Source organism: Leuresthes tenuis, unplaced genomic scaffold (genome assembly GCF_036924035.1).
Source record: "Leuresthes tenuis unplaced genomic scaffold, fLeuTen1.0.hap1 SCAF_3, whole genome shotgun sequence".
NCBI lineage: Eukaryota > Metazoa > Chordata > Actinopteri > Atheriniformes > Atherinopsidae > Leuresthes > Leuresthes tenuis.
The window spans coordinates 37687826-37700352 of record NW_027325357.1 but is presented as its reverse complement, the minus strand read 5'-3'; the positions used below and the strand labels follow the sequence as shown (position 1 = coordinate 37700352).

Here is a 12527-nt window from a genome sequence, read left to right as displayed (position 1 = left end):
ACCTCATAATGCTCACAGCACTGAGGGTAAACGCAACCACAGGCAGTGGGAAAGAATTCAATCAGCATCCTCGAGCAGGTTTACCCATGTTGTTTCAAGACAATGGTTTATTAAAATAATCGTGGTAGCCATTTTTCCACTGGACAAAACAACACTAACACTCACTGGCCCCGTTTAGGGCTGGTGTCACAGACGAATGGCCACTCAGAATGCATGTGAAGACTAATTTTAACTTCAGGTGTGAGCACACATACACACGGTTAGAGATGTCCACTTGCAACTGGATCATCCAGACAATACCAGGTCTGAACAGGGCCACTAACTTGTCTGCAATGAGACAGAGGACAGAGTTGGCTCATTGGCTCCAGCTTTAGTCTTCAGTCACATCAACCTGAATTCCAGGAAGGCATGCTGTTCATTACTGAGTGAATCCAGTCAGAAAACACTCCAAAACCAGTGCTTCTCAAGGGTTGCGGACCTCCCCAGTCATACTGTTGTTGTAGTTTACAGAGTTGTCTGTTGTGAGATAACTGCAATGTAGCTACCAACACACTAAGAGAAATCCCACTAGTTTTGGCAACAGGAAAATCAAATGTGCCTGCCCTAGTTTTCCTGGAGAAAAGGTGGTAGATTAACTCAGCAATTATTGGGGACCTAACTCAGAAATGTGGAATCTCAGGCAGCACAAAGTGTGCTTCTGTGTTGTCTACTTACTGGGCTGAACTTTGAGTGTAAAGGGGTTCTTCTGCTGGATGGTGTGTGTGAAGAGGAAGCGAGCGTTGCAGCTGTAGTCTCTCTTAGCATCTTGAGTCAAAACATTGGAGAAGTACAGGTCTCCATTCAGGCCCATGGACACTCTCTTATCCTGACGAATGGGAATCATACCTGACCGACACAGGAAGAGGACAAAGAAACAGGTGATGAAGCCACATCAATACATATGACTTTCACAACAGGAAACTGTCATGGTCTGTGGGTTTTGTCAAGTACTGGTTGAACTCTCGTTTTGATCTTTCTTCAAAGTTCTGCTTCCTTCTGTCTCAAGGATAAAAATGGGATATCATTAGGGATTCTTTCAGAAATGTTTAACTTTAAAACAATGAATGATGTCACAAGTGAATGAACAAATACAAACCATTCAGACTGGAGACTGTTCCAAGCTATGGATTTAAATGGAGGACAACAGAGTAGCCACTCTTTTGATTGTTGCCATGCTTTTTTTTACTGCAAGGCCCAAAACATTCAGGAAGTGCAATCCAATCCAACTTTATTTGTATAGCGCTTTAAAAACAACACAGTTGGCCAAAGTACAAAGTAAAACACTAAAAAACAAAGTCACAGTAAAAGCCAACACCTCACACTGAATTAAAAGCCAATGAGAAAAAATGTGTTTTCAGAGAGGACTTAAAAACAGTGAGTGAGACGGCCTGCCTCATGTGTAAAGGTAAGTCATTCCAGTTTTGGGGCAACGCCTGAGAAGGTCAGGGTCCCCTCTAAGTTTTCTCTTTGTTTTAGGGACGACTAACAATAACTGATCTGCTGACCTGACAGAATGTGAAGGAGCGTATGGCCGAAGCAGGTCAGACAGATACTGTGGGGCAAGGCCATGGAGACATTTAAAAACTAAAAGAAGAATTTTCAAATCAACTCTAAAATGAAGTGGAAGCCAGTGAAGTGATGCCAGAACTGGAGTGATGTGCTCATGTTTTCTGTTGCCTCAGGAGCTCTTTGATTAACCACGTGGTCAGCTGTCACATCACACCCAGAGAGTTCCTGGTTTGAAGTTAGAGGTGTTTGTGCATGTTCTCCCGTGTATGTATGAGTTCTCTCCGTGTACTTTCTCCCACTATCCACAAACATGCATGTCAGGTGAACTAGTGATTCAAACAAAGTTTTTCAAGAAAGAGCATGTTACCAAATAATCTTTGACATGATAAATACATAATATATAAATGTGGAAGCTACTATTGCTTTAAGGCTAACCACAAGGATTGCTGGCTGTGATTAGTCTCACATAGTATCAATTCAACATCTATTCAAGTCACCCCTGCTGATCATGCTAACCCATCATACAGCTGCTAAGGGTAAATCTCAAACTTCCAGCACATCCATACAGATGTCAAGCTACACTCTAAACACACCAACTGATGGTGTATGGCCGTCAAAACAATGACAGGGAACCAATCAGCAGATGGGCCAGCAGGAAGGAAGGAGGGAAGGAGGGAAGGAGGGAGGGAAGGACGGACGGACGGACGGATGGATGGATGGATGGATGGATGGATGGATGGATGGATGGATGGATGGATGGATGGATGGATGGATGGATGGATGGATGGATGGATGGATGGATGGATGGATGGATGGATGGATGGATGGATGGATGGATGGATGGATGGACAGATAGATAGATATCCATAGATATCCATCACAATTGTCATCTTATGATCAAAGTGCCACAGAATGATTGCTGATGATGTCATTGTTCGTGGCCAATATGGTGATGTCAGTAAATAACAATAACAAGACACAAGGATATAACTTTGTACAAATAAAGAAGTGGTGCATGTGGAGGCATGTTTGTGTGTAACTGTTGCTCACCGCTGTCCATCCAGAAGGTGATAGGAGGAGGCAGGCCTGGTGGGGGGTTGCAGGGTAGCACCAGCGAGGAGCCTTCAGTCACTAACACTGGCTCCAGCGCCTCCTTGGGCCACAGGGGAGCCTCTGGAAGGAGGGGAAGAGGGAAAGAGAGAAAGAAGGAAAGATTTTCCCCTTTACAAATACTGAGCTGATCTGTCTGTCACTTTCCCCACAGATTTAAATAAGTCTCTTTTTTATTTCAGAGGAATCTGTTCTTACTGGAGACCCGGAGCAGGATTTTGTTGGATAGTGCCGCTCCAATGTTATTGTTGGCAAAACACTGGTACTCTCCTTCATAGTCTTCTGGTCGTTCTCCACTACGGAAACCAATCTCCAGGGTTCCTGAGCGTTTCCGCATAGTCACCATCGGATTTTTCCCAATATTGAAAAACTTTCCGTTCCTTCGCCATGAGAACCTGAGCCACGTTTCAGTCAAACCAAGGGTTAGCGTTACAGCAGCAAATTGACAGCAATATGCAAATCAAGCAGCCAAGAAACCATGGAAACTGGCCGCAAACTTCTTGGATTGAAACTCTTCCTGTATGAATATTCACACACACATTTACACAAGTGGACTAAATAGATTGAATCAAGCAAGAAATTTTCCTCCAGTAGGATGAATTAAGGTCTTACACATCTTATTCTCATCTTATCACTGGTTTCTTGCTTGCAAATGAATCCCAGAGAAAGAACAAGAGTCTGGTTAAATTGTGACAGCTTTGTGTCAACTTTTCAAACTGTGAAAAATACGGCAGAAAATATGGAGATGTGCTCCTAAATCTAGTTTCATGTAGCCCTTTGAGCCCTTACAGCCTTGTTATTGATCCACACATGACCGATGTTTTCCACTTTTTGTTAACTCCTGTTTAATGCACATTGTGTCATTTTTTTTTGTAACGTTTGCATCTTGGTCAGTGACTTTTGAACAGTGATCTGCTCAAATGAAAACTTTTATATCAAACAGCTGGATGGATTCATGTTATGTCTGTAAATATCTGCGAGCCCAGTTCTTTACAGAGTACACAGAAACCCAAGGCTTTGGAGCTAGAAACCTCCTACCTGAGTTTTAAAACCAGAAAATGTAGAAATCCTTATGTCTATCATCTCATATGACAGCATCTCATATGACAGCAGTGCAAATATCCACTGCACTCTCTGTTGTGCATGTGATATTGTAGTTCATTTATCTCGTTCCATGAAGTGTTTCCAGAGCTCTGCCTGATCAGTGAGTCTGCTCACATAAGTCAGCTCTATTATTAGTGAGAAGAGGGGATCTTTAAAAAAAAAAAAAAGCTTCTTGTCTTTTTTAAAGTTTAACTCGGCCTTTTCGAGGAGCCTGAACAAAGGGCCACTGTTTAAGCAATGGAGCCCAGAGCTGTGTGTGTTATGGTGTGTGACATGCCGTGACAGACTGATTGCAAGTAAATAAGTAAACGATCACTTTCGGTGAATGTTTCATGAGCATAGTAGTCAACTGAGTGCATTATTGGAGGACAATGCCTCTCACAGGGACAGCAGAGCCAGTATGTGCACACACCAGTGAGTGCCGTATTGTGAGGTCGTGTAAGTGTGTGTGTATGCAAAAAACTGTGTGTGTGTGTGTGTGTGTGTGTGTGTGTGTTTGTCTTACGTAAAGCCAGTCTTTCTCCAAATAAACAATGTGCCACTGTCCTGCCTGGTCACTCCCCCAGTGATGTAACTGTGTAGCTCTTTGTGTGTGCATGTGAATTGCATGAGAAGATGTAAGTGCAGCTCATTTTGAGGCTTATGTGAGCAACATTTTACTGCAGGCAACACCAGAGTTGAAATTTGGTTTCAAATATAAAATTATTTAAGAATATAAAACTTGACTAGTTAAGCTGGGGTCCGTGTACTGAAGCTATAGTTCCTAGACACAACCGGCCCGAATTGAGGCCCTTTATTGCTTGCCTTCCCCCAATTCTCTTTCTGCCGTACTTCCTGTCTAACTACTGTCAAATGAATGCTTCTGGCACCATAAGAAAAAAAAACTTTAAAAAACCCCACAAAAACCCTACTGTGAGACAAGAACCATTGCTAATTTTCTTATGCCTACAGTGTGGTGCTGATTACATCATAGGAAAGAGTGTGAGGAGAGGTGCATGGGAGGTCCCAGAGCTCCGTAAGCACTTTAAGCCTGTAGCAGCAGAACTATGGGATGTTTCAGGCTCACCAATAAGCTTTATCAAAAAGGAAAGTTTCAGCCTGATCTTAAAGGTAGAGAGGGTGTCTGCTTCCTGAAGCCAAACTGGCAGCTGGTTCCACAGAGAGGGGCCTGATAACTGAAGGCTCTACCTCCCATTCTACTTTTAGAAACTCTGGGAACAACAAGTAAACCTGCAGTTTGGGAGCGAAGTGCTCTGTTAGGAAAATATCTTACAATGAGATCTTTAAGATATGATGGAGCTCGGTCATTAAGAGCTTTATATGTGAGGAGAAGAATCTTAAATTCTATTCTGAATTTAACAGGGAGCCAATGAAGAGAAGCTAAAACTGGAGAAACATGATCTCTCCTGTTAGTTCTCATCAGAACTCTGGCTGCAGCATTTTGGATCAGCTGGAGGCTTTTCAGAGAATATGTGGGACAGCCCAATAATAAGGAATTACAGTAGTCCAATCTTGAAGTAACAAATGCATGAACTAGTTTCTCTGCATCACCCTGAGACAGGATGTTCCTGATTTTAGCAATATTACGAAGGTGAAAGAAGGCAGTCCTAGAAACCTGTTTTATATGAGAATATGTGGGACAGCCCAATAATAAAGAATTACAGTTGTCCAAATGCATGGAGCATGTTCTCTTTATCTTTTATTCTTGTCCATGCTCAGAATGGGGGCTTGAATCACAGTGAAGGTTCAATATGATCTGTTGGTTTCCTTAGCTAGGCAGTTTTTTTATGTGCATTATATGAATACTGTCAAGATTTATGTTCTGTTTCATGTCTTGTCTCGTAATTTCCTGTTTTATTTTGAAATACTAACTTTCCCCTCTCGTTTCAGGTATCTTGCCTTTCCTCTCGTGTCAACCGTCTGATTGTCTTCCCTGATTCCCAAAGTGTTTCCACCTGTTCCCCTTGGTTCCTCATGTGTTCAAATAGTCTGCGTCCCTTTGTCCTGTGCCAGTATGTTGCGTTCTGTTTCGACCTGCATTACTCGCCTCATGATTCACAGCCATAACCTTGCCTCGAGCCTGCAGTTGAGCGACTCTCCTGCAGAGAATATTTATTTGTAAATTGTATTTAACAACGGTAAGTTTCATAGCCTTGTTTTGTTCCTCTGTTTTGGAGTGTTTTATGTTTTGTTCTTGAAAGATTTTGTGCCACTGTTAAAGACAAGTTTTAAGTTTACAGTTAAAGTTTCATAGTGCCTCGGTTTATGAGAGAGCGTCTTTTGTTTGAATCCGCCTCAATAGGAGCGCGTGAGTTTATTAGGTTATCGTTTCATAGTGTTTCGGTTTTCCTCCTGGAGTGGAGAGCGTTTTTGTTTGTTCATTTTCATAGTCGCACTCGTCCCAAACATATTTACTGAGGAGAGTGCTCAGGTTTTCACAGCCCTGTTAATTTGCTCTGAGGTGATCCTCACCCTGCCTTGCCTTGCTGTGCTTTGTTTATTTAATCAACATCTTTGCTTCTGAACCGACCCTGCATCTGTGTCCTGAGGCCGTGACAAATACAACTACAATCAATTGAACTGAGCTGAATGGAAATTAACTGAATTGAACTAAATTAGAATATAATTAACTGAACTGTATTCTAATTGGATTACAGTGAATCAGATTGTAATTGGATTTAATCTGGGGGGGCATCAAAAAACATGCTATAGTAAACTTGTCATTTTGAGGCTATAGATGGCCCGCAGAAAAAAGTAAGTCTATAGGAGGCTAAAGGCTTTCAGGCACCATTTACATGAAAAAAGAGGGGTCACGGAAAAATTCAAAAGTGTGAGAGAGAGAGAGAGTCAGTCAGACAGGGAAGAGACAGCGTGGCAGTGAAGCACAGCATTGTCACTCATACCTCGGAGACAGAGTGAGGTACAGGGTTTGCTGAAAACAATTAATGATTGAAAGTGTGAGGATGGTGACAGTGAATGTGTTCTGACTAACTCTAGATCGGCACGATACAACTCGCACATGGACTGTTTAATGTCCTGCAGCTTTCTGCTGCTTACAGTCTAGCTGGGTCTAATTGGTGCAGAAAGAGTGTCATCTTGTCTTGTTGAGTTTTTTTTTAATTTATTTCGTGTTGCTCATTATTTTGCTCAGTCACTCATGCTTATCAGAAATAGAGGTTCATCCCAACTTTGGTGTCATTTGCTCGCTGATATGCTAGTTTGTGCTCTTCTCACATTCAAGCTAACATGGCTGTCAGTTTGAATAGGCTGTCACCTTTGAGTCACAGTACAATACACACATGGAAAACAGCTTTTCAAGAATCTATTATATTGACACCAATGTTAACAGTACATATTTGCATTATCGTGTATTTGTTTACTGAATAGAGGGTAAAAAAAGTAAATCTATTGTAAAAGCTCTGTGTGTTCTGTTGAGTGTATAGTTACTGCTTACACTGGCACTGGATTGCCCTTGCCCTCACACTCGATGATGATGTTATCTCTTGGGTCGACAATGTAGTCCTTGACAGACTGTTTGATTATAGTGGGGGGCTGCTTCACTGTGGGAGGAGCAGAGAGACACAAACAAGGTTACAGAAATAGGGTTGTGAACAGATAACACACACACAAACAGTCCTGTTTCCATCACTTCAGAAGACATTAAAATGTCTTTCAATCATTTCCTCAGGACTCGCAGTGCCCCAAACCCAAATCTCAACCTTAATCTGACCCTTGACTACCCCTAACTTTAACTAAAACTTAAGCTAAAGTTAAACCAATTTCTACCCTCAAATGAAATAAATAACTTTATGGGGACACATCAGAAGGAAGTCTATCCATCATCTTCCTCTTATCTAAGGTCAGGTTGCAGAGGAAACAGTTTAGGAGGGAAACCCAGATATCCCTCTCCCCAGCAATACTCTCCAGCTCCTCCTGGGGGAACCCAAGGCGTTCCCAGGCCAGTTGGGAAATATAATCCCACCAGTGTTTTCTAGGTCTATTCTAGGTCTCCTCCCAGTCGGACATGCATAGAAAACCATCAGAGGGGCAACCAGGTATAGCGATCTCAAATGGGGTAAAGAGCCATTAACGCTCCCTTTTTCCTCTTGTATGTGTTTCAAAGACCCATTAACATTCCTTCTTGTGTATTTGTTTCAAAGACGCAGACACCATCTTATCTACAGTCACCTTTTGTCTTGGGAAAGGATTTGAGAAAACTTTCCCACACAGCCTTTCACCTTTTGGCCATGATAGCTGGGAAAGATTAATACTTTTATGCCAACTAACGAGCTGGCCTGAATTATACAAAGAATGCTCTTTGATGCAGAGCGGGGGAGAGAACTCAGACCAAATGGGGCCTTACACTCTTATCTGAAACTTGCAAATTAAAGGTGACATCTATCTAATCAAGACAAAACCCAGTCCCATTCATCACTCTTGGAAAACAATAATGCTTTTCAGAGCCACCCTCAAACTGGATTATTGGAACTACATTAAGCATGATTTATACCTTTACCTGTATAAGTTGATTTAAATTCTCACTGACATTGCAAGCTTAATTTTTTTCCCCAATGTTGTATGTGGTACACCAAGAAAGTAGATATTATGAAACAACATCAGTTGCTCTTCTATGGAGCCACAGTGCCATCTAGAGGTTAGTGGTACCAAACCGTTAAGCTAAGATAATTCTGTGGTCAGATACTCAGGTAAACTAACTCCATGATTAAACAGTGTAATGTGTGTTTCACAATATGCTCCAGTGGTCAAAACCAACTGATAACTTTCTGTTTAAATGTTTCTCCAGTTTTAGCTTCTCATCATTGGATCCCTGTTAAATTCAGAATAAAATTTAAGATTCTTCTCCTCACATAAAAAGCTCTTAATGACCGAGCTCCATCATATCTTAAAGATCTCGTTGTAAGATATTTTCCTAACAGAGCACTTCGCTCCCAAACTGCAGGTTTACTTGTTGTTCCCAGAGTTTCTAAAAGTAGAATGGGAGGCAGAGCCTTCTCAGGCCCCTCTCTTGTGGAATAAGCTGCCAGTAAATGTCCGGGAAGCAGACACCCTTTCCACTTTTAAGATTCGCCTTAAAACTTTCCTTTCTGATAAAGCTTATAGTTAGGGATGGCTCAGATGAGCCTTAAACATCCCATAGTTAAGCTGCTATAGGCTTAGACTGCTGGGGGACCTCATCTGTCACACCTTTCCTCACTTTGCTCTCTTTTCCCCCTGTTTAATTTCTCAAATGATATTATGTACATGTGACATTATTGTGGTTAACTTGTGTTTCCCTGTTCCAACAGATATCCTTTGAATGGAGTTATGGTGTTTTTTTCCCCCCTCTTTTCCCTCTTTTCTGTCTTCTCAAACCCCAGCTGGTCGAGGCGGATGGCCACCCTTCCTGAGTCTGGTTCTGCCAGAGGTTTCTTCCTGTTAAAAGGGAGTCGTTCCTTTCCACAGTCGCCACAGGCACGCTCAGGACGGGAGATTGGACTGAAGACAAGTTTCGGTGCAATCTGTTGGTTTTCTTATCTAGGATATTATTTTTTGAATTGGCTCTATATGAATTAATTGGATTATTTTGAAATTAATTAGTTGGATTTAATTGGATTATGATTACAATTAATTGAATTCCAATTGGCTTGGATTATATTATTTAAGTGCCTTGAGATGACAATTGTTGTAATTTGGGGCTATAATTAAAACTGAATTGAATGTTTTAAGATGCCGGCCTTTTTTTTTTTTTTTTTACCGAGAGAGTTAACAGTAGTATCATCACCGCTGTGTAAATTCCACTCGACGCCAATGTAAACACGATGCCCTCTCTCCTCCTGAACACCATAAACAAACAGCAATGGGTCCACCCCGACGGTGTTCACATAATTGCAGGTGACTTTAATTAGGCCAACATGAAGACTGTACTCTCGAAGTTTTATCATCATGTAAAGTGTTCTATTAGAGGAGAGAACACTCTGGATCATGTGTACTCTAACATTAAACACACATACAGAGCCATACCTCTCCCCAACCTTGGCCAGTCAGACCATCTTTCCCTCCTGCTCTCCCCAGCCTTCACCACCCTCAGACACAGTGCCAGGCCCATCACAAAGATTGTTACAACCTGGCCTGCTGATGCACTCTCCAAAGTCTCCACTACAGAACTGCTTCAATCGTATAGACTGGGACTTCTTTGAACACCAAGAGCTGGAAACATTCACAGGAATGGTACTGGACTATATCAAGTTCTGCATCGGAAATGTGACTGTGGACAAAAACATTCTGGTTTTCCCAAGCCAGAAACCCTGGATGACCAGTCAGGTCCGCACTCTCCTCAGAGCCTGTGACGCCGCCTTCATGTCAGGTGACAGAGCTCTGTTCAGGGTTGCTCGAGCCGACCTGAGAAGAGGAATTAAAAAAGCCAAGGCTGACCATAAGAGGAACATAGAGTCCCATCTGTCAGCAACAACCCACGGGAGATGTGTCAGGCCATACAAGACATCACAAACTTTAGAAACCAAGGAGCTCATTGTCGACTTCAGGAAGCACAGCACTGACCTAGCCCCCCTCTACATCAACGGCGAGTGTGTGGAGAGGGTCCACATCTTCCGGTTTCTATGCGTCCTCATTTCCGCTGACATGTCCTGGACACACAACATCACAGCAGTCATCAAGAAGGCTCAGCAGCGGCTACACTTCCTTAGAGTCCTCAGGAAGCACAATCTGGACTCAAACCGGCTGCTGACCTTCTACCGCTCATCCATCGAGAGCCTGCTAACGTACTGTGTCACAGTACGGTATGGCAGCTGCACCAAGGCAGACAGGGAGAGGCTTCAGAGAGTAGTGAAGACAGCACAGAGGATCACTGGCTGCCCTCTCCCCTCCCTGATGGACATTTAGACCTCCCGCTACCTTAGCAGAGCAAAAACCATCATCGAGGACAGCTCCTACCCTAACTTTGATCTGTTTGACCTTTTGCCCTCAGGGAGGCGTTACAGGTGCATCAGAACAAAGACAAACGGACTCAAGAACAGCTTCTTTCCAAAAGCCATAACCACTCTGAACTCCCACATGCACTTTATTCTACCCACATACTGTGCAATATTTAATTATCCAATATTTAATAATATTGAAAATACTGTGAATCAATTTACTGTGCAATATCTGTATACCGTGTAATACCGCAGTACGTCACACTGTATTTTTTATTTTTTTTAATTGCATATACTGCATATTTCTCTAGACTAGCACTTTTTAAGTTATATATATATTTGCACTACTTAAACTGCATTCAAATTCAAAATTACAGTATAAGAGAGCATATAGTAAAAAAACCTGACAAATGGGAAATCTGAATTTCCAACTCGCAGCTGGTAAAAAATGTAAGAATACCATTAGAAGTCAGATTTCCTTGTTGGGATATATCACATTGAACAAAGTTCTAATTAAGCATCATCTGAAGATGAAGCTGGATAAACTTGATAAACTTGTATGAGATTCCCCTGCTATCTGAATGATTCATTCAATTACCCTTTTTCAGATACATAGGACCCAAAACAAAATATCAGGTTTTGAGTTGGCAGTGACTTCAGAAACCAATACATAGTGATTCTTATCCATGTTATGTTCCCCTTGAAGAGGAAGCTGTTTGGGAGTTCTCTGCCTGGATACAGAGAAGAGGGAAACAAAACAATCTCCCTGTAACTGAAACTCTTTCAGCTAATCTCATTCACAACTGAAAAACACTTCATTATTTTAACACTATGTCGCTATGGCAACTGTAATAGCTATTCACAACATGTTATGCTGTTTTTTATAAAAGCCCTGCTTTGGGAGGTAACTGTAATCAAAAATACTCTTCAACAAATCAGTTCCTCCACATTCTGTAAGACTTGACCAAGACTTGTCCTTGTGTTCATTAATGTACTCAGAAACAAAGATTTGATTGGATCTAACCATCACACATTATCATTCATTAAATAAGGTTAGGAATCGGATACAAGTGTGTGTTTCACCAATTCAGAGAATGCAAGCTGTGTTTTCTCTAGATCAAACTGGACATCAAAATGTGTGATACAGGATCTGCTCATCAGCAGAATGCTTCTGAAATTTACTGAAAGACTGTTTAACCTCTGTGAGCCAACAGAACACAGACACTGTAAATATCAGCTGTTAAGTGTATAATATTTAGTCATTTTCACAGTTTAATTAGCCCATACTGCTGTAGCATTTCACCCTGCCAGCTGTGAGCTGTGGAAGGAGTTGGTGGGACAAAAGCATTAGCAGTGATATGTTAAGAAGAAACACTTACGGTCTTGCTGGATCTTTGCTGTTAGTCCAATGAAAAGAGAGACAGGAAGAAGGATGGACAAATTGGGATGTGGTTGTTAATAACATTGTTAATAACAGTATCAACATTTACTGTGCAATGCTACACTGTATGCATAGTCATAAAATGACCATGTTTTATCTCAGTGGTTCACAGCTGACCCACTCAGCCCATTTTGAGCCTAAACTGAGCAGGTATGAGGGGCGGGGCTTCAGATGACATGTCATGTTGCCTAATATATTGAAACTTTGACAACTTGTTTGACACCACAGTATTTACATGATTTCTAGTTAACGGGCCACCAACAAACTTTGGCTAAAGCCATTTGAGTCAGCACAGGGTAAGAGTGATAAAATAGGAATATGAGTATTCTTGGCCACACTTCAGAATTGGACATTTCCTACACCGAAGTACCGAAGTTCACTTCAACATGGCG

At 41.7% G+C, this 12527-nt stretch overlaps 1 protein-coding gene across 1 annotated transcript in view; it reads right to left on the bottom strand.

The window, feature by feature from the left end:
- nfasca (neurofascin homolog (chicken) a) overlaps positions 1-12527 on the bottom strand; it is a 162616-nt gene that overhangs the window by 59352 nt on the left and 90737 nt on the right. The window contains 5 exon segments of the mRNA XM_072382975.1: positions 715-885; positions 2599-2721; positions 2857-3053; positions 7217-7322; positions 12074-12091. Coding sequence (XP_072239076.1) covers positions 715-885; positions 2599-2721; positions 2857-3053; positions 7217-7322; positions 12074-12091 — 615 coding nt within the window.